Raw genomic sequence first — 25,788 nt, 5'->3', positions numbered from 1 at the left:
GGATGAGTTTTTGCTGACTAAGCCACTACAATAAACCCTACCAATCTTTGTTCTCTTTGCCAGATATCTACCAGTGTTGAAAAAAACCCCAACCTGTATAAATACCATACAATACTGAAATTGAGTCAGAACTATTTTGATGTCCCTGTCTGTATTTCCACGAATGCTAAGTTGCCAATTTCAGAGAAGACAAGTGGCAATAACATTTAGGACAAAACCCAGCTCTTGGGATTTCTAGGCCTGATAGCTCTGTTAAGAAGATGCTGCCAGTTCATATCTTTGATTTATTCTTTTGGTGTCTGGCAGTTCCTAAGATTTTGGACCTTCATTTAGTCTAGAACTGATATGAGACATGTGGGAAGATATGGGAAGAGGCACTTGCATTTTGTGAAAATAGAGATGATTTTATTTGCTATCTAATCCTGCTCAGGATCTTAGCAGTATGTAACTTAGTCAATTAATGAAATAAATGCAATGAAAAATGCAATCTTTCATTCTTTTTATGAAGTTATTGCATTACTGCCACCCCATGTGTATTGTTTAGACTTTGGAAAATGTCTTTTGTGCCATGCTGTATATGCTTGTGGCTCCCTACAAATAATTAATAATAGAGGAAGGTAATTAGAGCAGGATTTCATAAGCAAAGGTCTTAACCTCTACTGAAGACACAGCTCTCTAAGCTGAATGATGAAGGTTCTTTAATAATGTTCCCAAGAAGAAAGATTGACAGTGTGCAGTGCCTTTCTTGTCAATATGCTTTTTCTTATCCTATTTGTTTGCTTTGTGTTCATTTATGGCTTCCACAGTCAGTTGAAACTGAGTCTGTTGAGCTATACTTTCAAGGAACAAGAATTCAAGCAATGTTGGAAGTTTGGTTTGTGCTGTTTCTGGTTTTTTTTTCTGATCATGTGCTTTTTTTATCTGCTTGAGTTTGTTTAGTTTTACTTTGTATTGCCTTTTCCTCTGCAGTCAGCCCTGCCCTCGTGGATTCCAGCAGCCTTCAAGCAAAACATTTCAGAAGAAGACCGAGAGAAGCCAGGATGCTTTGATACTTCTTTCCTTGCCCTGAGTCATCTGTACCTGAGTTCCATCTGGCACAGGAGTCTGGACTGTGGGAAGTTGGCTGCCATCTGTTGAGAGAAGTTCTGGGGATGCCCTAAGCTGGTGCAATACAAAGAAGTTTTTTGAAGTCTTGATTTCACTTTCTTTTAAGTGTGTGTATAAACCCAGGTCAGACTGGAATTGATCTACAGTAGAACTGACTGAAAAACAAACAAACTGAAAAAGACAACTCTTTTATTTATTTCGATATTTAAGAAAGAAGTGCTGAAGTTGCACAGTATTTTTGTTTGAAATACATTTTACTTCAAATTTTAATGCAATTTTGTGAAGACATGAAATTTTAAAAAGCACTTACTGTAAAATAAAGACTGAATATTTACTTTAAGGAAAAAACTTTTTTTAAATAATGAAAATAAAGGTCAACTCTGCTCTCTTTCTTACTTTAAAGAAGCCATTCATACATGTGCTGGGTATCTTTGTTTTTTGAAAATTGGATGTGGTAAGTGAAGATTGTTCTGATTTATTTTCTTTTAAAAAATATTATCCTGTTAGATGCTTAAAACCTACTTTGCTGTACTGTGTTAGGCACAAAAACTGTTGGAGTAGCAAAGACCAGGCTCAGTGGTTGAATTTCTTTGTTACCAGATTTTGTGTCCATTTCAAAGGACTGTCCTCCCAGTAGGATTGATCTGTCTCTTCTGCATGGCAAAAGAGGTTTGCTCTTGAGCAACTCTGTGAAATACTTCTGCTGAAAGAGGGCTTTGAGAATTGAAAACAACTCTGATCATTTTTGCATTATTTTTTGCTCTGGTAATTCCACAGCTGATTTTGAGTTGGTTGTAAGGGAAGTATCTAAATGTTAGGTGCCCTTGGCATGGATCTAGCTGTCAAGGATGATGTCATATGTAGAAAACTTGTGTATTTCAGCCTTTTCTGAACTGGTAGTGGACTTTGAAAAGCATACAGATGCAACCACACGTCTGCAATAAGCGACAGAGGTTACTATGCAGGAGAAAAATACAAGTTCCCACAGCTGCAATCCTAAGTTGTCCTGTGAGGCAGCAGGGAAGGATGGTCACATCCCAACTTCTGAATCATTAGGCATTGTTCCAGTGAAAAAGGAGGGTTTTGTTGGCCAGATCTACTCGCAGTGGATAGCACAGGTCTGCTCATTGTCTTGTGTGATGAGGTCTAGGAGAGATGCAGGATAGCCTTGTGTCCTAGGAGAAGAGTATTGGACTTGGCTCTGTCTGGCACCCCTGTTATAGAGGAGAAGCAAACTGAGGGCAAAGCACACCAACAGTTATTGGGATTGACCCTCAGGGTTTAGGCAGACAAAAAGTAGTTTTGTTAATGTGGCTTATGTTGTCTTTCAGAATGGAAAAACTATGTCTACAAAAATGCATGTTGACTAGGTGAAGCTGACAGAAAACCTGATACTGTCTTGTGTTTCCTGCACATCTAGAACACAAACTCACCTCATTGAGAGGTTTCCATGTATCAGTAGCAGCAGATTTTTTAGTTTTCTCCCTCTCCCTTTTCCCACTTCTTCCCAGATTAAAACATAAAGTCAAAAATAACCATGTAAGGTAGTCCTGCTCAAACTGAATTAAATGACAATTTGTGTCCTAATTGGGCTCTTCAGCAGGATGAATTTGCTTTGCTCATGTTGTTGATTTCTAAACATGCAGTGGGGAGCTGCCTCTAGAGAAAAAAAAAAAAAAAATTCATCAAAATATAAGACGCACAACTGTAATGAAGATTTGAAAACTGTAGGGTCTGTGTTCAGTTTGTGTAATATTCCTTCCAAATAAAAGTTCTGCTTCTAGCATCCCTACTGTATATTCCTCTGTAAATATTACTTTCCCAAAGCAATTCCATAATGTCTTTTTTAGTGCAAATAATCTTCTTTTAAAAAGACATTGTTGAGTAACATATATGTACATTTAATTTTCTAAGTTCTCCATTGTTTATAATACTCTCTTTGAAGCTTAAAATAAAACTTCCTCCTCTATTGATTTTGTTTCCCTTTTCCATTTTGTAAATTATGACTTTTGTCCCTGGATTTTGTTTTGTACTTCCTAATGAACCATGGCATTAACCAAGAATTATCTTAATTTTTCTCTTTTACTTTCTCTTCTACATTCATTGGACTGCAGAAAATGGTCCTGTTGCTTGCTATAGAGAAGGTAGGCAGGAAATAAAAAAGTGTTTCTGTATAGGGCTCATTATAAGAGTGTTTTCTATCCTTTGGTGATAATAGATGATCTTCCTAAGTGTGTTTGTATTTTAGTAGCCTTCTTTATGAGATTAGTAGAATTACATTAAGGTAGTCTGGAGTCAAAGGTGGAGTCTAAGCTATATGATAGCTGTTTGCATAGATTTTAGTGACATTGCCTTAAGGAGTCTTGCCCCTACCTATGCCAGTTTCCAGTCCAGCCATTGGAATAACTGGAAGCTGTGATTCCCTTTGCATTTCACAGTGCTGGCATGAACCTTCCCTTTCCCCTTACATGTATTAGATTAATTATATGGCTGTATAGAATGAAAAGAGAAAGAGGAAATACTGTTTTAGATTAGATGCTATCTTTTTAGGAAACTCTGTGTGTGACCTCTTCCCTAATGTGTTATTTTTTATAAAGCTCTGTTTTACAGATGGGGTCCTACCTGTCTTATTCTTAACATGTGTGTGATGGACTGTGTGTCGTTGTGGCAGATAATTAACTACTAACAGGGAGGGAGGGAGGGAGGGAGGGAGGAAGGAAGGAAGGAAGGAAGGAAGGAAGGAAGGAAGGAAGGAAGGAAGGAAGGAAGGAAGGAAGGAAGGAAGGAAACTGCTTGTGGCACCAGTGCACTAGGTCATCTGCCATTTAACATCCATTGCCATTTTTATTGTCCTCAGTGTGATGATGCACAGTGCAGAGTGAGACATTTTTGCTAAAGTAGCCAGGAGTGAACATGCATGTTGAAATTGGCCTTTATGGATGTCTGTCAACACCTGGTTGAGATGAATGGGATCCTTCCCACCACAGCAGAGCTGTTGTTATAGGCTGTCAGAGTCCAAGGAATGTCTCCACATAAGTCTTATTACTTTGAATATTTTTGTGCCTTTTTTCTTTTCTCTTTTTCTTTCTATTTTTTTTTTTTTTTTTTAAGCCACAGGCCTGGAATTAGAAATGTTAAAGAAAAAGTTTAGTTTTCCAGAAACAGAATCTGAACAGATAAGCCCCAGGACAGGTTTATGCTGACATAAATAGATCTTATTTTCTTGTTTGGAGAATGGCTCTTGCCAGTGAGAGTGAGGGATGGCAGCAGGAGGAACTAAAAGTGTCTTTCAGCACTGCAGCAGTCAATGGGTGCCCCCAAAGCTGTATTTCCCTGGACTGAGATTGAGCTGAAGGCTGGCAAGTCTGAAGGCTGGAATCCTGTTTTCTCTGGGTGGAGTGAAAACAGCATCAGCTAATTTGCTTTGGCCTGAACTAGAATATTGCACTGGTTTAAGATTTATTCCAAATTTTTGTCTACAATCAGAAAAAAGAAAATCTGATTAAATTTGCATCTTGGATTTGTAAGGCCTACTTGTATTTAAATCCATCAGCCTATAGATGACAAAGAAAACCCATAACACTTTCTTTCTAAACCCAAGCTTTTAATTCTCATTAGCAATGGCATAGACTTCTCTGTACCCCATCCCATCCCCGGTGTTGAAGGTGAATGAGTAAGACCTCAACTACATAAGGCATGCATAGCAGAGCACATAAGCAATGACTACTGGGCTGGGTGTGTCCAAATTGTGGCTTGATGTTTTTAAGACCTCTATTATCCCTTGGAAATTGTTGTATAAAGATTGTATTGTTTGCTGCACTAAAGCTGGACATTTGCCATAGTTAAGCCCTAACTTTGATTTTAATGACATAATATGAGAGCCATCCATCTGTGGCACCTCACCAGAATATTTTGAAGACCTAACTACATTGTCTGCTGTTTCAACAAATGCTCTTGCAATGCCTGTTAGAAACTTCTGCTATCACATCTGTCATTTCATGATGTTTTGTCTCTGTAGCTTGTAACTCTGCATGATTCCATGGGGGGTGAACCATGGGGGGAGAAGGATGGCATTTACCTTCATGAAAGCACAGATTTCTGAACCACAGTGTTGTGGCTGATATTGCCATCCATAATTAGAAACAGGTTTGCTTAATGTTGCCTGAGGCAGCTGTGGTAACTTTAAATGATGTACAAGACAACCATGGCACTGCTAAGGAAAAGGCAACATGATTTAAACACTGAAGCTGGCCAGTGGGCTAAAGCTCTTGGAACTTCTGCTGCCTACCTGAGAGAGCTTGCAGAAGGTACCTTTTTTTTTTTTGCAATTCAGCTGATGGATGGTACCTCTTGAGTAGAACCAGACACAGCCCCCCTTTAGTATCTTGAAATTGAGTGGTTTGGGATTTTTTGGAGTAGGGTTTAATTTCTCACTGCTGCTCATCTTCTATAACCAGTTGTCAGTAATACCTAGTTTATATCTAGGTTTGCATAGGTATTAAGAGTAATATTTTATTTGGACTGAAGCCTCTTCCCATTAAATTTCTTCAGTCTTTGCTGTTAAGTGTCCTCATGTCAGTAACTTCATTGTGGACTGCAAGAAGTGAATGAAGAGGACCAAATTTTTCAATACAGCCTCCCTTTTTTGAAACAAAATAGAGATTTAAGTAATACTGGAGGTAGTTTTCTCAAACATCACTGCAGACTTAGCTTGCTATTTTGTATTTCTTTCCGTAGCCAACAGCCATTAAATTCTTCATATGATGATTTCAGGAATCAGTATTGAGGCAAACTCCCCAAGGTGAGAGGAAGTCATTGGATGGGAAATAGTGGAAAGCCATCCTGTCACTAAAGGGGTATTTTTATTTTAGTGTTAACCACTGTGACATAGCTTTCAAATTCATGTAGCAGTTTGTGCAGTAGAGTTTGTATGGAATGGTTTTAAGTCAATGTTGGAAAAATTAATTTTCTCTGTTGGTACACATCATAGCTGCTTCATATCAGTGCTCTGCTGGGAGTGGCTTAAATATGTTAAACAACACTAAAGTCTGTCAGCCCTTTCCCTGGGCTCAACAACTTGTTTAACAGTACAGTGAATTCTGGGTCAGAAATCTCATCCTTTGCTGGAATACCTGGACTTTGGATTCTTAAAGAGAAGGTTCCAGGACTTCTCAGATCTTTCTATATTGACTGTGTCTCTGAATACATCTATCAGTCTAGAGGCTTAGGATAGTTTTTTAACTGTCCACAGACTCTCTCTGAATTGAATTTGCTGCTGTACTGTTCAAGCATGCAGATGGTCCAGAATTGTGTATTCCTTCATCTGGAGAAAAGGACATTCCCCGGCTTAGGGGACTTCATTTCCCTTGCATCCTCTTCATTAACTTCCTCTCCAAGACCCTTTCTTGACTTCCATTAAGGGCGAGATTTTACAAGTACTTAGTGAGCTGAAAGAACAGAGATAAATTTCCTAAGGACATCCACAGCCATTTTACAGGTCTGGCAATATGTGAAGAAGAATTAGTCCCCATGAGGCTCAGTGTAGCTATCACTGAGACTTGCCAGACATCTTGTGGCTGGTGAGATCCCACCTAACAAGTGAACATTGCAGGTGATGAACACCCTCAGCAACTCCTTAAAGTGAAAGGATTTGGGGTACCCAGAGCTTGGTCAAACCAACCTATAGGAGAGGATTTCCCAGCTTCCTGGCCATTAACAGAACACTAAGCAACAGACCTGCCGGCCAATGGAGCAGCCAGTTAAAAGCAGGGTCAGAAGAGGCAGAGATTGTTGTAGTACTGTAGAAGATAATTTTCTTTAATTAAATACAATCATATTCTACTTTTGTATAGGCTTTGTTAAATTGTTCCTTTGGTGTTGAAAAGTAGCAAGACGAATGAACTGCTTAATGAGGGACATTAGTGTCCACCACCATGGAACTACCTGATTTCTTGTTTGGTCTGACAAGGTATTTAGCTGCTATGAGTTATTGGTTGTGTAGGTTAAAGCAGCACTACTCACTTGTTACAGGTTAAGGAATGGCCAGGACTTTGACTTAACTAATCTGGGCTCGAAGGTCTGGTGAGCTCTAAGAAAAGAGATCATGGATTTTAATCATGTGGTCTTCCACTGGAAAAAAAAATACAAACCTACTTTTTTAATCTCTGTCAGCATTTTGTTGGACATTTACTCAAAAAAGCCATTGAAACAACTGAACTGAAAAATACCATGGTGAGGATAAAAGATTTTGGTTTGATTCAAAATGAAACACAATCTCTCCTCAATGAAATGACCCTTTCCCATTGCCAACAGTGCACAGGCTTGAATGAAACATTTCATTTGCAGCTATTTTTTCTCTTTCTTAAAAACAATTCCCTTGAGTTCTTTTGAAACAAGGTACTGCTCCAAAATGAAAGTCCAGCTTCTTATTTGTGAGACACTGGTACAAAATGTCTCAACCTTTCTGAAAATCAGTTTTTTGCCCTGCCACCTCTTAATCCTTTCTTCCCTCCCACTTACTTTTGACTGAAACTACTTTGTTCAAATTCACTCCTTCACTCAGATGTTTAGATCACCTTGAAACTGCATTTTTTAGAGAGTAAACAAAGACATTTCTCTCCCTCCTACCATGCTCATACTGATGTTGTTCAACATGTGCTTATAGCACTTACTTCCCTCTAGATATTGATGTTGCTGGGAGTTTGGTGGGGAAGCAAAAACTGGCTGTCTTGTTGATGAAATCTCTATTGACACTTTAAAATTCCCAACCAAACAGGGGTTTTCAGTGACAGAGAAGAGAAAAAAATCAGTGTTTTCCAGCTTCTGGCACTGCATTACAAACAATGGAGAGTGTGCATGGGGATGATTGCCTGTTTGGCAGCTGAAAGGGATTCCTTAACTCGACAAGAGACTGAAGTACCTTGGTCCAAATTGGTCTTGTTTGTGTTGAGTGAGGCAGTTCTACTTATGTCTGAATATACGGTCGCATTAACAAGTGTAAATTATGCTTCTGTGAGAAAGACAGACCTCTTGCATTTTCAGTATGTACACATCAATTATCAGCCATTTACCCATCATGTGCTGAATATCTTTACCTAGATGGTATGTGGTTACCTCATGCAAGAGCAATGAGGTCACTGTCTATGCAATGGCATGGTTAAGTTCTGCATAGTTGTTTCTTTAATATTAAAATTTAAATAATTTCTCTGGAGTTTGCCATTTGATTTGAAATTTCTGGAAATCTGCTGGCAGGGAATTACTCTAGAGTCATTCCTTAATCTTTCTAGAAAGTTAGTCCAGAGATTAGTAATACTGTCTCCTTTTCCCCTTTCCTTTCCCCAAATTAATCAGCTTGCCCTGTTTCCAAGTTTCCAGGTGTGTTTATGAGATGTCTGTTCCACGACTCATGGGTGAAATCCCCACTGGAGTTCTGCCCACAGTCCTTGGTGCTTGAGGAGGACCATATTGGTGCAGTGGGGTTGTCTTAGTGCTCTCTGAACTGACTGGGTGAGCATGGCCTGGTTTTAGTGAAGAGGTGTCCTTGTCATGATACATCACCTTTATCACTCTCTCCTGCTTAATCCCAGTGGAGAAGCCCAGTTGGAGTGCTCTGGGGCAATGACATGTCCCATCTACTGCTGCCACTGGCTCAGGTTAGACCCCCTTTGTTGGGTCAGTGGGGAAACTCTGGAATCTTTTCAAATGCTGCCTTGATACCATGAGCAGCTCTGGGCAGTGCCGGGCAGTCCTGCAGGCGTGCTGCCATCTGTGGCTGTGTTAGCAGGGCAGTTTAACACGAGAGCTACTGGGGAGGGACCAGGTATTTGGACAGCAAATGTGGGTTCAAGCAGGTAGCAGAGTCCTTGTTCATGTTAAAGAGAGGGGAGGAGGGGCAGCGCTGATATCTTATTTTATGGGGGATTTAACAAAGGCACTGTGCTTGCAGAAGGCTATTCAGGCTGCCATTTCCCTAGCATTTTAAATACCACCCCATTCCTCTCATTACAGCTGGGGATTTTGGCTCTCCCAGGGGGGAGGAGATGTTCTAAATGGGCTGCCAGGGAGGTGGATTTAATGCACTAGGAAGAGCTGGCTTCACCAAGTTAAAAAGCAAAACAAAACCCAATCCTCCATTCCTATTTTTAGTGTTTATGACCAAGTATTTTTGCTTGGTTGCTCAATTTGAAAGGGTTTAGTGAGCCTGCCAGTTGATTGAAAGCTCTGTGGTGTGTGAGCTGGCCTGGCTGGGGAGCCTGCAGTGCATAGCGACGAGGTCGGAGCTGTGCCGGAGGTTTTTTTCCACTGCAGTTTGTTGAAGGGTAACGAAAATGTCCCCCGGGCAAAGGGGATGCTGGCTTTCCAGGTTGTGGTGATTCATCTTGCCTGGATAAGCAGTCTTTCTCCCATTCCTGCATTTTCATCTCCATCTACCTCACCCCCACTCCACTGTGTGTCCAAATGCAACGCCAGCCCCTGTCCACGCAGAGGTTTTGCTGGGGGTCTCCGGCAGCAGCCCCGGTGAGCGGCACCGCCTGGGCAGCATTAGCATGCAGTGCCTGTCCTCCTGCCCAGTTCATGTTCTATAAATGGGTTCATTCTCGTCATTAGGAGCGATGTCCCTGGCATATGGAGTCCGTGCGGTGCCTGCAGGCAGGTTTCCTTCCTGTTGGTGTTGGTAAGCAGCCCAAGTGCCTCCTGGCAATTAGCAGATCGTTACCCATAATGCAGCACGCAGGGATGCAGCCTGGTGGTTTTTCTGGAGGTCACTCTGACCTAATTCACCCCCAGGAATTGTACAGCGCTGGCATGACTTACCAGTGCATTAACAAGCTGATGCTTCAGTACAAGGTTATTTGAGTGCTCCCACATTATTTTTCTTAGGCAAGAACTAGCCATTTTGTCAGGCGGCCAACAGTGGTTAATAGGGGCTAGTCTGGAAGAAGAGGGGGCTGAGGGCTGTCTGGTTTTGAGATGAGCCATCGGGGCATGGGGGATCTCTTTGGCTTTAAAGCTGGGCACTGTTTCTGGCACCCCAGGTTGCAAATGCTCAGGGCTCATTTTGCTACCTCAGTTCTGTGTTCCCACAGCGTGTTCCCAATGAAAAGAGCAGCCTGTGCCAGGTGTGCCTCAGTCCCCATGGCTCGGCTTCAGAGGGGAGGACAGAGGGATGGGCCTGTGCCCCAGATCTGCCCCAGTCCAAACCTCTGGGAGATACGAAATGGAGGTGCAGATTTCAGCCTGTCCAGGCAGTTTTGGAAGGGCAGGTGTGCCTGGCCAGAGGGGGACACCCACACAGCAGCAGAAAACTTGGCAGGGCTCATCCTCCCTCTGGCAAACCTGAACACAGGGCAGAGGGCCTGGCTGCAGCATCACCAGCCCAAATCTGGGTGTTCTCCAAGGGCAATGATTTGTGTGCACCAAAGTTAATCGAGACTATTAATTTTATTAACTAAACTATTATTAACTATAACTATATTAACTAAACTATTATTAGTTTTTAGAGACTTTTAAAATCTCTAATTTATTTTCATTTCTCCTTGCTAACATATGTATGGCTGGATTGTGCGTGCTGAGGAAGTGGCATACTCAGGGAGAGGCACACACAGACCCATTGCAGTAAAACTGTTTTAAAACTTTTCTCAAGGAGTTTTCCTTTAAGATATGGGGCATCTGCTATCACGGGAATGGTGTGTGGGAAGTGATTTGACTGACGAACCATTCGGAATAACTCACTCCTGGCTTGTCCCTTTGCATGCTCCAGAGGTCACCCCTGAATCCCACCCAGTTCCTCCTGCCACCCTGTGTCAGACAGAGCTACACTGCCTTGTCCACAGCCCATCTCCTTGGGTGCACGTGGGTCTCTGCATACACATTTGTGCATACTTCATTTTGTTTATGCACACGAGTGGCCTCAGCCAAGCTTTGCTCTTCTATACCCTCTGTAACCCAGGCTCCTTATGCCAGCTGATGCTCTCGATACTTCAAATGATTTCTGAGGAAATTATGCAGCATTGTAGAGTCAAAGCTATGCGTGAGTAGAGCTGGTGAGTAGGCTTTCCTCAGGCAATGAAATTTTCTGGCAAGTGCCTGGAGATGAGGGGTCTTTTGGCAGGAACTTACTCCTTTGCTCCCCATGCCCTTTGGCGTTTTCATGGCTAAAGAAACAGCAGGGCAGTGCAGGAGAGTGAGCTGCAAGTGCTACCTGCCTCACTCCACCATTTTATAACTTCCCCAAGATCCTTGGCCTTGCTTTCAAACACAGGTCTGTCCTGCTTTCTCCAATTACACCTGCCAGACTGCAGCTGGGGCTGAATGACCACCATTTGCACAGGGGTTTTATTTATCCCCTGGGCAAACAATTAAAGTGGGCTCTCTTGTATCAGTGCCAAATATTTGAGCAATTGCTTGTAATTTATATAAGTTCTTCCTCTGGAACTGGCAGTACTGAGAAGCAAACCACCACCCTCAGAGTGCAGCTGGCCACCAGTCCTGCTGCTAATGCAGCAGAGTGCCCCTTCTCTTTTTGTGGACTCAGTTCTGTCCATGCTGGCCAGAACAACTGTAGGGCCAGAAAATGAAATAATAGGAACTATAAGCTCTTCTACAGCTGAGTGGTTTCAGAGATCCATCAATTATTAAAGGCATTAATTCTTCCAAAATTACTGGCACGTTGTGACATATTAGAATAGAAGAGAGTTGGTCTCTGACCAAATCAGACCGACCAGACTATTCAGTGAAACCACTGAGTCTTTTTGGACTCACTTCTTTAGTAGAGTTGGCAGTGCTAGAACACACTGGGAGAAACAGCTAGGTTTTCTCACTTCAGCCAGGACACAGAAATTCACAGTGGTGATATTTCCTGTCCTGTCTGATAATAATAAACCCCAATGTGGTGCCTTTGAGACTTTCTTTTGTTTGTTTGTATGTTTTTCTTAAGAAGCTGGATTCAGTAGGGCCCTGTACTGAAGGGGATGAGACAAGAGCTCTTCACCTGGAGCCTCCAACATCTACCCCTGTCTTGGCTGCCAGGAAAGCTGTTTTATTTTTCTATAATGAAATACTCCTGCTTCTCCATATCACAGAGATAGTGTGGCAGGTGTTGCCTTGGCTCCTCACCCCATGAACACTTTTGAAGGCTTCTGTTAATGAGTACCTCCATTTGAGCAGGCAAGCATATGTCTCTAGACTGTAACACCTTCACAGTGCAAGATGGGAAGGGCCAGGAAATGCCAAGAGCTCCCCAGTCTCATCCCTTAGGAATGTTCGGTCTTTTTGTGAGAGTTGCAGCTTCTTTAGCCCTGGGATTCTGGCAGAGCCAAGTTCTTCAGCGTTCCTGGATAGTCTGAGTTTTTAAGGGCCTTAGCAGGAAGAAATTTTGCATTTTCTTTGCATGTAAACTTCCATTATTTGGATGGGGCTCCTGTGATATAGGCCATTATATCTGTAATATGTATTTATAGTTGTTTAAAGACCTGAAAGTTTATGGAATAAATCTGATGCAATATAGCCAGGAGGCCTGTGAGTTTTCATCACGCTATTGATTAAAAAGCCCACCACTACACTGTGAAGATAATGGAAAGAATTGGAAACTGGGTAAAAATTCCTTTTATTCTGTATAAATAATTTCACATTTGTTTTTTAAAAAGAGTATTTGCTTATTTTTTCCCCTCAAGATAATCTCTGCCTTTGTTTGAAAAAGGTTATTGATTGGATTGTTAACTTAAATAGTCTGTGGCGGGTGTGACAGAGCACATGGCTGCAATTAATCTTGCAATGCAGAATCCATTATTGAAAAGGCACTAATGAGCCATTCTAAGGCCTTCACTGGTCACAGAGCGACTGGAAGCAGCAGATTGCTCCTGCCCTTTAATGTCAGTTTTGGTCTTTAGTGTTATACAGCCAGTGTAAGCAGGAGAGATTTTTGGATATTTTTAGGGTATTTATGTTAAAATTATCCTTCCCATCAGCCTGCAATTGTAGCAGGTGCAGGATACAAGAAATGGTCTCTGAATGTGCTCACCTCTCTGCTCTTCTGACCAGATGTCTGGTGGACATAATGTACAATAAAAGCCAGTGGCATGTGAAACACTGATGTCACTATAAAATATGGTCTCAGTCTCAAAGTTCACATCCAGAAGAGAGTTTTGACAAAGATGAGAGAGCTTTCAAACCTGATCTACACTTTAAAATATTGTTTTAAGACAAAGGGATGAGCTGTTGAAAACCCTGCTTCAAGTTTTATTGTCTCTGTCAGTTGCTTATAGCTATTGCAGCATAGCAAAAGTTTAGGTAGACAATAGTTATGGTAGATTAGAAACCATCAGTGTTAACATATTGCCTTCTCCTTCAACAGAACTGCTCCCAGGGTGTATTTTAGAGGTCTGTCTATTGACTTCGGTGACACCATAAATATGGGTTACTTCCTCCCCCAATTAGATCTGCAGAGCTGATACAGACTTGTGCGAGTGATCCAGGGTTTGCTAGGGTGGAGCCATCACCTGAATTATTAACTGGCTTTCAGCTGCAGACTCTGCTGCACACCTTAGCCACAGCAAACACTGTTCATCACACCATTAGGTGAAATAAGACTGCTTCTCCATCTTAAACACATAGCAAGAAGACTGTCAGCTCTCTGACTTGTGTGCTACCGCGGTGTTCGTAACTTGAATCACATTTTGGACTGCCTTGTGTGTAAAAGATAATTGTGGCCTGAATTAGCCTTTTTATTTTTAAGGAAAAAAGAAAGGGAATTTGAATCTACCTGTAGTAGCTTGCAACATGCAGCTACAGGACTTTGTGTTCAGGTATTCTGACACAGAAGGAACGCTAAGAAGTTCTGTGATATGGAGCAGGGATGGTGTTCACTAACACTGCCTCAGGAAGTCTTGGATGTGTGAATTTTCTCATAGCATGTAAAACACTAGGTTTGGAACAAAAGTAGCAGGAAAAGAAAGAGAAAGAGATCATGAAGAAGGAGAAACCAGGGAGGAAAGGAAAAAGAATTTTAATATTTTGAGTATCTAGTGGTCTGCTTGCCATATGCTACAGTGCCTCACCGTGCTGATAGCATAAGTAAAAATAGTCTTTCCAATGACATTAAGCTGGGGTCATGGTACCACAAGGAATGTTGCTTAATGTGAAAGAGCATCTGACTTAGAGGCTGAAGAAAGGCATTATTTTTGCCTTACACATGGTATAAGCCCTGGGCTAACAGAGGGCAACCTGCAGCTATGCAGACTCAACTCTTGCAGTCACAGTACTTGGAGAGAGAGCCTATTCGGGTGAATGAATTGGTATGTTCTTGCAAAATACTTCTGCTTTGCTACTAGAAAGAAACCACTGTGGCCCTCGCTCTATTCCTGATTTTTCTAAGGAATACTCCCACAAGAGCCCACAAGAGACCATTTCTTTCAGGCTTGTGGTAGGTGTGGTTCTTAAGAAGTGCTCTGTAATATAGGCAGGATGCTTCACTTCAAGGATGAAGCACCACTGATGTGAGATGCCAAAGAGGAGACCTGCAGAGGTGTTTTTGAGCTAAATGAGGAACAAAACAGGCAAGACTGATAACTGGAAGAGAGCAGGAATGGCTATAAAGGGATAGAGATAAAGCAGTGAACAGGACCTGACCCTCATGTTGTGTTAGAAAGGGAGGGTCCTCAGCTGGACTCTGCAATGAGCAATGTGTGTGCACAGGCAAGTGAGCATGTGAGGATGTGCATGCATTTAGCTGGGATTTATTTCTCTAAGTTTGATTCCATTCTTTCTGTTTCTTTTCAAATGTGACTGAAGCTATTTAAGTCTCTGATTAATTCACCTCCCTATATGAGTTGTTTTCTTGATATATTCCAGCACTGTGCAACATTTCTGGAAGCAACTCTCTGCTGTTGGGATGAATTCCTCCCTGATGTGTAGCATGGCACACTTGTTCTATTTACTGGTGTTGAAATAAGGTTTGCATTCAATGTAAATCAGATCTGTAGAAACATTTCAATGTCATATCAGGTTCTGCTAGTTTGGTAGTATCAGAAAGTATATGTGGTCCTCTCAGCAAGAAAAGGCATCTTGTCACATCTCCTTTTGTTTAGTTGCAGTCTCAAGGCCCCCAGAACTTTAGTTGGTCCACTGTAAATCTCAGCAAAAACTGTCACTTGTTTTGTGCTGACATTTCAAGGGCTCCAAAACCCCGTGATCTTCTCAGCCCATCTGAGCCCATCAGTATTGTCAAGATCTTTCTTTATTCAAAGGCTTAAGAGTGATATGAGCAATTTCATTGATCCCTCCTTCTCTAAGTATCTCCTTTATTTTCAATTCAATTTCTTTAATAATTATGCATATACATTTCTTTGCTGGACAGGTTTAGTTGTTGTATCACAACCATGCAAATATAACTGGAGAACAAAAATTCTTATTACAGCATTTGGTGGTATAATGGACACATAAAAGAAATACATCCCCTACAGCATTACTTCCTTATCCAGCAATTCTCAGCAACTCTTTGCTTCACTAGCTGGAAAATACAGAAAGTTTTTGTAGGGTGGTGATGGGCACTGTGATGATGCAGCAAAATATTACTGATAGGTCTGGTAATGAAGATGACACATCTGTGCCCACATCTACCATAGACATGCCTTTTTTTTCTTACTGGAGAAACAGTCTTTCTTTCTCCTCTCTTAAAAAGGCACTTAGGCTGCTGGAAGTGGAAAAGATTTTTTCCACTCCATTGATTGTAGTCTAAGAACAGCAGATTGGGTAGAGGTGAACGCCCCCCCCACAACTTATGATGCCAGTTTCTAGAAGAAGCAGGCAGCAGTGCGAGATGTGCGTTCCTGTGTTCCTAGTCTTTCTACAGACGAGCAATTGACTCTCCCTGCTCTGACCATGCACAGTGTTAATGTTTAAGTGTGTCAGAGAAGGGTTCTAAATATGGGGCTTTCCAAGAAGGCAGGCAGGAGCTTATTGCAGGAGACTTAGATAATGTTTCAGCCAGGTAAGAGTGGTTTGGGAGTACAGTACTTTATTTCAGCGGTGTATTTGTCTCGTTTTGTTTTGCAGAAGGAACACTCATCCTACCTTTGGTTTGTTTGTTTGTTTGTATTTTCCCCTCCAGAAAGCCCATTGCTGACCCTGCTACTGTGGTACCGCTGTTTTGCAAAGCTGAAGTCGACACGCATGTAGGGGCGGGGGTTGTAACTCTGGCAATTTGTCCTTCCCGATTAGATGTGACTGTTCTGCTAGCTTTCCCTTCTTTATTCCTTTCATTTAGTTCATTGTGGGAATTGGCTTGGGGTTTTTTTTCCTTTCGGTTTCCTGTTTTGATCCTGGAAGGTTAGCTGTGCAATTTGGTTTCTTCTGTGCCAACCAACTTTAGTGGCAGAGCTCTTAAAAAAAAAAAAAAATAAAAGAAGTCTTGTGTCTTCTCTGTACGCTACTGCTTCCATTTAAGCAAAGTTTACAGAATTGCTCCACCCATTTGGACACCAGGAAAGGAAGCTGTGAAATGGAGAATAACCTCATTTCCACCAGGTCCTTCGTTCCGGTCGAAACAGCGCTAATTGAAACTGTAGTCCAATTTCTATTAAGACAGATGGTCTCTCTCTGAAATTGGGTTTGTTTCTGATTTCATCCTTTTTCTTGTTTTCTTAAAAAAAAACAAACATCCCCACAAAAAACGAACTCAAAGCCAAACCATTTTTAAGAGCTCTGAATAAAACTGCTTTGCCAATGGGGTGGAAATAACTATGATTTTCTCTTGTGCCCGGCAGCGAAAGGGTTAATGCCTGCTTTCCTCTTTGGTATCTGTTAGTTGCAGCCCATGTTGTGATCAGTCCATGTCCGTGTGTGTTTTGTTCCCAAATTTAATGCTGGTTAATTAACAAGCAATAAGTGAGCCTTAACAATGACCGTTGTTTCCGATCTTCCTCAGGACACCCGACCTGCCTGCAGTTCACCACAAACATGACTGAGGCTGTAAAAACCTATCAGTGGCAATGCATTGAGTGCAAATCCTGCAGCCTTTGTGGGACCTCAGAGAACGACGTGAGTCCATTTACCTTTACATGCAAATAAGCATCACTGCAAGCCGCTGCCATGCCCACCCTTGAGAAGCATGTGGCACTGGTGTGGGTCATTGTTTCACTGCTGCTTCCATGCATCTCCAAGGAAGAGCCATCCCTGAGCACAGAGATTCTCCCCAGTGTCCCCATTCAGCCACTGGTCTCTGCTGAAATTACCACAGGTATCATATAGGGCCACTTAAGATGCTGATACTTGTGGTTTGTATACTTATTCAATAGAAATTAGCTGGGGGCCATGAATTCATGTTGCAGGGAGCTTTCAGCATGATAGTCAGAAGCAGATGTGAATACATGATAACCCAAGAGAGGCAAGTATGCTCCTTCTGTCCCTGATTTTCTTTACTTTCTTGGTATGATTTTTTAAACTTAATTACAAGACTTGGGAAACATGAAACTATTTGAAGTAGGATGGCTAAGCCTCACCTAATCACCAACTCCAGTGATTTCCAGAGCCTGCAGCTGAGCAGTGTCCTCCCTGTGGGGTTTGCAGTTAAAATCTGATGCTAAGGGTCCTTGGCAGCCCATGAGAACCTTGGAAAATTGACAGTGGCTGGAGAACTTTGGAGGTGATTAGCTAACACTAGATTCCCTACAGCAGAATAAATTTGAAGCCTGAGATTTTGTTTTTGCTTTAGCATAAAAAAATCAGAATCCGGGGAGCTTAGGAATCACAGGATACTTCAGAGCAGCTTTTTTCACCCCAAATATATGAAAGAGCTGCAGACCACATGGTGGGGTCATGTAATTTCCATCTGTTTCACAAAAAATTTACTCAGCTGAGTTTTGGAAAACTGTCTAAGTCAAAGGTTTCCTCTGAAGGAATGAGATCAGCACATGGTGACACCGGAGCCCAGCAAAGCCTGCCCTCTTCTCAGTACAGCATATCCCCAGCATAACAGCTTTTACTCCTGTATTATGAGGCCATCTAGGACTAGAACTCCTCCACTTCTCATAGTGATTTTCTACTTAGAAACTGAGCTGTCTTGTGCTGAGGGAGGCTTTCTGCAGCCTCTCAGGAATATGGTGGCTAATCATGGATGGACAAATGTGATGCTTGTAGCCTTTACATTCCCAGCAGTCTCTTAGTCTCTGTTGTTGCAGATCTGCATTCCCAGCTGAACATTGCTGGTTACCCTACTTAAGTTTTCATCTTGGCAAGAGACTAATTTACATAATTTCTCTCTTTTCCTCTCCTTCTCTCCCTGTTTCCCTACTGTCTCTCCAACAAACCTGCCTCAGGACCAGCTGCTCTTCTGTGATGACTGTGACCGTGGCTATCACATGTATTGCTTGAATCCACCAGTCTTTGAGCCCCCAGAAGGTAACATATGACTGAAGTCTGCTTTGAAAATAACAATAAAGTCTTTGTGGAGAAGGGAAAAATTTCAGAAAGGTGAACCATGCAGGGTTAAGGAAACAGTAGTGAAGTAAAGGGAGGTAGCACTGGAAAGAAACAAAATTAATAGATGTGAAGCGCTAGTGTGATCTGTGATATCCTATTCAGTCTTGCCTGGTCTCCTCCTCTTCCAGAACATGGCTCTTTTGTGGGTCATGGATGTCCCACATGTCACTGGTCACCTCAATTTAGTCAGCTGAATTGAGCGCCTGTGAAATGTAACTTCGGACTTCTTTAGAAGTCAAAGTCCTGGAGAGAGAGCCTCATGCAGGGAGGTCCTCTCTGAAACCTCTGAGAGCCTGTTGGCAGGAGACTGGATTAAAGGGAATTACCTTCCTTTCTCTATGATATGCTTCTGTTTTGGCAGGGTGAGGGTTTGGTGGTCTGTATTATATTTGGTATGTAGTTATAACCTCTGCAGGGGGTTCAATTGGACTATACTATGACTGGTTGGAATTTGTCACTTGCCTGTGGAGCAGAGGAACCAATCACTAGAGGTTCTCTGACTGAAATCCTCAGAGAGCAGTAGAATTGGAGGCTTGTGAGTGCGAGTGACTGCGGTTTACATGAGGGGAAGGACAAGAATAATTACAAATTAATCGTGCATTCAGGAGCTAATGTTTGTAACTTTGGTAAAAAGGAAGCTAAATCAGGAGGGGAAAATCTTGAAATGCAGCTAATAATTATCTAAAGGTTTCCACTGGGAAGTGGTTTATTGGAAGTGTGAAAATATAAAACACCTCATTGCAGTGCACACCCCAGCAGCATTGCAGCTCACGTAGAAAGCCTATGGATGCAAAGGCAAGGGCAGCAGAGTCTGCTTCACAAAAGTACAGGCAATTCCAATATTAGGAATATCTCATATACTATTCAACCCAATCTTGACAGAAACTCTGAGAGCCTTGATTTCATGTCAATCCTATAAGAAGGATTTCTTCATTTGCAGGGAGCTGGAGTTGTCATTTGTGCCAGGAGCTGCTCAGAGAGAGAGCATCAGCTTTTGGCTACCAGGCCTGAGGAGCTCCAGCAGTCAAGAAACACCTTGCTCCTGGTGTTGCCATACCAGCACACAATTCCCACCCAGAACACAAAGACACGACCCACATCCAAGTGAACGGACACTCAAATACAGGAAGAGGTATCTGTGGAATTCACTGTCACTAAGCCAGACCTCCTGGGCTCTGCTAGGACTGTGTAGTTTCCCAATGATCTGGATGAAATCTCTTCACTGCTGTGCATGATTGCTGCTTGCCATTAACAGGCTCACATGCGTTATGGAAGGGAGGGTTGTTATACCAACATGGAGAAGTCAATTTTGTGTGGCCTTGTGCTTTCCTTTTAGTCTTTTTTTAAATGAAAAAGTAGTAAGATATTTCCCAAGGAATTATTGGTGAGTATTTCAGCTAGGAGCAGCACCAGGTGTTTCTCTTCAAAGGCTTGACTGGAAATCTCTTTACTGCAACCACTCTGTAGATTCATGGGTGCTTAAGAGGGGTGCTCTGAGAATTGCGTTTAGTTCAATATTTCCCAGTTCATGAACAGCACATTGTCACTAATAGAAGCACTGATCAAAACTTCTTGGGGTGACACTTTCTCCATTGAATCAAATGTCCTGATTTGGCAGATCATTAGGAATCTGTTTTAAGTGTAAGAAAGAGCAGTACTGGTATGTACACACTCAAATGCTTAGAAAAGCCTTTGGTATTCAGTGTATTCAGGCATACTGTCCCACTGCAATGCCAGCAATACCTTCCAGACATAATTTCTTTTTGTTCAGAAAATTCTGAGTGAAAAATCCTATGTATATGCAACTGACATTCTGTTTAGCACAGAAAATTGGACAAAAGAAAAATTATCATCTTAAGTTGATAATAGAAAGTAAAAAATTGTCACCTCTCCGAGCGATCTAACGTAAGTTGCAAAAAGGAACAAATTTGGCTTAAGGTCAAATGAAGCACTTTGATTAATTTTTTGAAATTTCTAAACAAAAATGTTCTGCAACTGAAAGCTGAATTTTCTGGGCATTGCCTAATCTGGGCTTTCAGCATTTCCAAAGCGTTACTCTTTTTGTCAAAGTAATTATCAAGATCTAACTAAATTTCCCAATACTTTTCCCCCAAATTCTCTACAACTTCATCCTTGGCCAATGACATATTTTGTTTAAAAACCTTCCCTAGCTCTAAAGAAAAGAATCATTTGCTGAACCTAACATGAAAAGAAGAATTTTCATAATGATAAAAAAAATTAAATAGGAATAGTTCTGTTTTATTTAAACAAAGTTTTACATGTGAAATGAAGAAATTTTAGGTGAGACCATCCGTTGAAAAAAAAAAAATTATTGCAGTTGAATCTCTCTGAATAATTTAAGACGTTACTAGGACAATAAGTACATCAAATATTTTCTACAAAACACATTTTTAAGGTTAAAAACCTACCACTCCCTGAACTGCCAAGTAGCCCAGAATAACCATTTTTTTGGGTATGATGTATATCACTTTCTATGCATAGATTTAAGTGGGTTTATAATATAGATTTATAGAGCAGCATGTGACTCATGTTGCTGGTACAAGTAGGTAAGGATACTGAAGATTATATTTGGCATGTTTATATTGGTTGAAACTCTTCTGCAAAATGAAATGTCCCCAAACACTTAAAAGACATTGTGAAACAATATTGGTAAGATATTTTTTCTTCCTTCTCCTGCTAATTACACTTAGTTAGGATGAGCTATACTGACCTAGTGCACTTTTTCCTCATTATTTAGATGGTTTCTTCCCCTTTTGTTCAGCTTACACACCAAAAGTAGCTGTGTCAGCTACTGGGTTCTCCCACCTACTGTTGCAGCCTCTTCTCAGGCTGCAGCAGAAGTATTTTAACCTGTTAGAAAAAAAATGTAGAAAGTATTTACCCTAATTGTATTGGACCAATTCTCTCCTGGAGCAGGTGCACTGGCTACCTGTAAAATTCATTCAATATCTTGTGCTTTCCATGTGACAGCCCTTCAATGAGCTAAGAACACAAAAAAATTTGAGCATCAAGTCTGGAGAGAGCAATGTGAAAGCCTGTGCACTTGCATCAGGTGTCTGATACCTGTTGGGACAAGACCCTTGAGCAAATGTGAAATAAAGCATCTTCCTCCCAGTCTGGAACTGCCCTGGCCCTGGGTAGCACTTGGAGGACACAGCTGATCTGCATTTGCATTTACACCCATCTGTTGGTGTGGTTGAACCCTGCTGATCTGGCATTTTGGGACCATCACATGGTTCTGTCTGATACAAAATCCTGTTGCTGTTGTGGCTAGGAGTGCAAGTGTGTATTCACCAGAGACACCACTGGGCTCTGTTACAGAAAATGGGTGTTTTGGGAAGAGTGACTGGAAATGAGAAGTGTGTGTGCTGCAGGAAACTTCTGTGGTGGTGCTACTGGTGGGATCAGCAGATGTGGGTTAGTATTTTGGCTGGTCCTCAGCTACCAGCACCTAGAGACTTCCATCATAAAAATCTCCATTGCCTTCCAGTGTCCTAATGTTTACTCTGACCTTGGAGGAGTAGGACAATGTCTGCATTCCTAAACAGAGAGGACATGCATGTTGTTTTGGCCTGTGTGTTTAGCAGACACTGGTGGCTCATCATGTCTCAGCTAGCCTGGTTGGTGGAACCAGCTGGTGCAGAATTTCAGTGGTCTCCATTCCTGTGACAGAGACATTGCTAAAGGAGCTGTGCTCTCTGTGCACACCTGCTTTCCTATTTTGTGGTTTTGATCCAGAGCTGTTTTTCCCTCCCACAACCGTTCTGCAGCCAACAATATCTTTCACGTTCAGAAATACTCCTCCGTGGCCATGCTGAGGTTTCATCAGAATGGGGTATGACAGAAGGACAGATTGCTAGATCTTCAATGCCAAAGCACTGTTTGCCACCTGAGATCAGTGTGACAGGGTGCTTGCCCACCGTGGACCAGCTGTGTTTCATCTCTCCAGCTTTATGCTGCATGCTGTGTAGCCAGGCAGCTCCAGGTAACTTTGGCAGCAGATTAAATACAAGCTCTCCCATGTGGAGAACTTCCTCCAGCTACAGCCTCCCTTCTTCGTTAGCTGAGTCCAAGAAAAGGGGCTGGAATGGACCTCTCAGTGGCACATTTACCATGCATTCAGAGCCATGTGTGTTGGTGCACGTTAGAAATACTGACTGGCCTCCCAGGTGAAAAATGCACCAGCTTTGCTGAGAAGAGGAGAGGTTGTGGCACTACCATGGGGGTGAGGAAGAGGAGTTTAGAAAGTCTGATAACTGATTCCCTGTCACTTGCTGCCCCACTGGGGATAGTCTCCTGCATGACTGCTGGGATGTGTAACTTGGAGCAACACCATCTGCTGTCAGGCAAATCCTGTCACTGATCTGGTCTGGCCACTAAACAGTGTGAGGGCTCTGGCTCAGTCTGCTGCTCTCTCTCTTGCTATGGCAGGATATGCAAGTTTGTTGGCAGTCCCTGAGGTGAACAAACTCTAGTGTTTTTTCAAAACTCCTCTGTGTAAGCAAGGCAATTAATATTTTAGCACAAATCATGGCAAACTACCAGAAGATGGTAGATCCTGCATGCCTTGAAGACCTCAAATCAAGAACGGACAGATTCCTAGATGTATTTTAATTGAACACAATCTTATTTAATCACAGGAATGTCTGACTGAAAAAGGTTTGTGTTACAAAGGAAGTCAGGCTGGATGATGTAATTGTTCTTCCTGGCCTTATTATAAAAACAGATGTTTACTGTGGGAGAGGATGTATTTAAATACAAACATGTCTGCATAATGGCCTTAAAGTATGTTAGTTAAACATATGCACTTGATCCTTATACTTCTGACTCCTTTTGGATAAACTAAAAAAGGCCAGTTAGAGAAAATCATCTTTACTGATGCAGTAAATTGTACATTACCTCCTTCATGCCCACAATGGCATCTACTTTGGTATTGGCTACCTCGGGCTGTTCCAGAAACTGAACAATTCAGACTGTATTGTGTGAAACCATAGCTTGCCTCTGGCTCTCCCTCCATCACATTTGTGTGCTGCTCTGCCCAGTTTTCTGTCCATTGTGGGAAGACTGGCTGGGGAGGGCAGCACCTGCAGGGGCAGACTCAGAAACCAGAGGGGTGGAGAAATGACCACTGAACAGGGGCATGCAAATAGTGCCACTGAGGAAGTGAACTCGTGTTGCCAGCACAGAGCCTCCCCATAGCTTGGAAAAGGCAATACCTTTGAGAAACATGAGATGGGTCCTAATCTGCTCCCAAACTGTGCTTCCATAGCTGTGTTGTTGCATCAAGTTTACAGTGCACGGAGTTTACATTCTGTAAATGTACCTCAGACCAGCTCTTGAGCTAAGAAAGCCACCATTGAGTGTGTTCTTTTGAAGCAAATGTTACTCTAAATGACTTTGAAATCATGATGATCTCTCTTTAGAAGGAGCTTAGTCAATTTTGCCCCAAAGGAAGATTCTCCTGCACCATGCAGTGTTATGGGGCTGTAGCATTTTCTTTACACCTACACCCCTGTTTTGAGAGGGGTCATTTGGGAGGTGAGGAGTGGATGGGGGTAGAAAGGAATATTAATTAAGCTTGTCACTGCTAGAGGGATGGTGTGCATTGTGGGCAAGAAAATTCCAGGTAGAGCTGGACATGATTTTTTCTGCGTGGAATGAATTTATTTTTAAAAAATGTGCTTTTGAGAGAACCATGATTATTCATATATCAAAGTCCAAGCTGGAAAATTATTTAATACAAAAACTAAGGGGAAACAATCGAAAGAGTTGAAAATCATTGTTTCAATCTTTTTAGAAAAAAATCACTTCCATATTTAAATTTTAAAGTTAATATAATTTATATTGGGAAAAATCTGGCACCAGTCTTCCAGAGGGAAGAAAGTGCAGGTCTTATGGAGGACATGAGTAAAAGATAGATTTTCTTTTCAATGTTGTTATGGGAGGCTGTGAGATGATCACGAGGAGGTCACCTGACATTTTAACAGTTGACCAGTTCCATAATTTTTTGAAAATAAGTTCTGTGGAGAGGAGCAGGCAGACAGGTCAGGAAAGCCCTTCTCTAACCAGTTCTGGGTTCATTATGATCTTACCATCTCCCACTTTTACATGACAGGAGGAGGGGAGTGTGCAGCTGAGCAGGGTGACCAGGGCTGCCAGGCAGGAGCAGGGGGGTGCTGCCCCAGCCTCCCAAATCAGGGGGTCTGCAGAAGGAGCCCCCAGCCAAGCTGGCAGGGATGCACACAGACTGAGCACACCTGGAGCTCAGTTCCCAGCACTGACCCGGATGGGGACTGTCCTGCAGTGCTGTGGGGGCTGTGCCCATCACAGGGGCACTCAGAGCTGCTCTGAGCCAGTCTGGGGTGGGACATTCCCCACACACTGGGCTTATTTCCACTTACAACAAGGGTTGTGGCACCGCTGTGGGCAGGTGCTCGAATCTGTGCCTTGCTTCTGGAAAAAAGGCAGGATAGCAATCCTTAGCTGCTCCTGCAAAGCATTTGGAGCCTACAAACAGTGTACAATTTTTTACACTATTTACCACAGTGCTGCACACCCAGGCTGTGGCAGAACAAGAAGAGCCAGCTCTTCTGGGCTGTTCCTTACACCATTTATTTCTGCCAGCCACAGGCCCATGACACTTCTGGGAGATAGGAACAGGTGACAAGGCAGGAGGTGGATGTCAAAGATCCAAGACCCTGCAGAAGGAACAAAAAAGTTTAGTTGCTGCGCTGTGCCTCTCCTCTGGTAAAAGAGGGCAGGAATTGTGACTGGCAGGCAGCCAAATCCATCTTTGCTGGTCATACAATTACTAGCAATGACCTGGCTTTTCAGGGCAGGCACCAAACCTGGTCTGGTTTATGTAAGATAAACTCAGGTTTGCTGGAGGGGCAGGGAGAGGAGGGGGTGTCTGTGGTTTGAAGGGGACTGATTTACAAGTGCAACTGCCCAGCCCACTCCCCATTGTGTTGCCCTGGCTCTGGAGGCTCAGGGAATGTCCCTGTCCTACCAGTGCCTGTGCCATCCTCCAGGGCCAAAGCATCACGTCCCTGCTCCTGGGAGCAGCTTTGCAGAGTGCTGGCACTGTCCCAGCTCTGTCTCTGGCAGGGCTGCCCGGGGCACAAGGTCTCTCTGCCCTGCAGACAAGGGTGAGAGTGACTGACGCTCCCAGGCACTGTCCTGGGC

The 25,788-nt window shown here is 42.5% G+C and overlaps 1 protein-coding gene across 8 annotated transcripts in view; it reads left to right on the top strand.

Moving 5' to 3' along the window:
- The window catches only part of DPF3 (double PHD fingers 3), a 180,433-nt gene extending 155,002 nt beyond the window's left edge, over window positions 1-25,431 (top strand). For 5 of the 8 annotated variants that reach the window (XM_071427225.1, XM_071427224.1, XM_071427227.1 and 2 more), the window contains 3 exons: window positions 17,030-17,142; window positions 18,420-18,501; window positions 19,523-25,431. In XM_071427225.1, the coding sequence (XP_071283326.1) occupies window positions 17,030-17,142; window positions 18,420-18,501; window positions 19,523-19,593 (266 nt within the window). In that variant the 3' untranslated portion in view covers window positions 19,594-25,431. Of the gene's footprint in view, window positions 1-969; window positions 3,111-17,029; window positions 17,143-18,419; window positions 18,502-19,522 lie in introns of those variants that run through there. The other 3 variants (XR_011679230.1, XR_011679232.1, XR_011679231.1) reach the window with 1 other exon arrangement.
- Window positions 25,432-25,788: the final 357 nt, after the last annotated feature.

This window comes from Agelaius tricolor, unplaced genomic scaffold (assembly GCF_023055355.1).
Source record: "Agelaius tricolor isolate 1412-34295 unplaced genomic scaffold, bAgeTri1.0.p SCAF_5, whole genome shotgun sequence".
Classification (NCBI taxonomy): domain Eukaryota; kingdom Metazoa; phylum Chordata; class Aves; order Passeriformes; family Icteridae; genus Agelaius; species Agelaius tricolor.
This window is presented reverse-complemented; position numbering and strand designations above follow the sequence as displayed.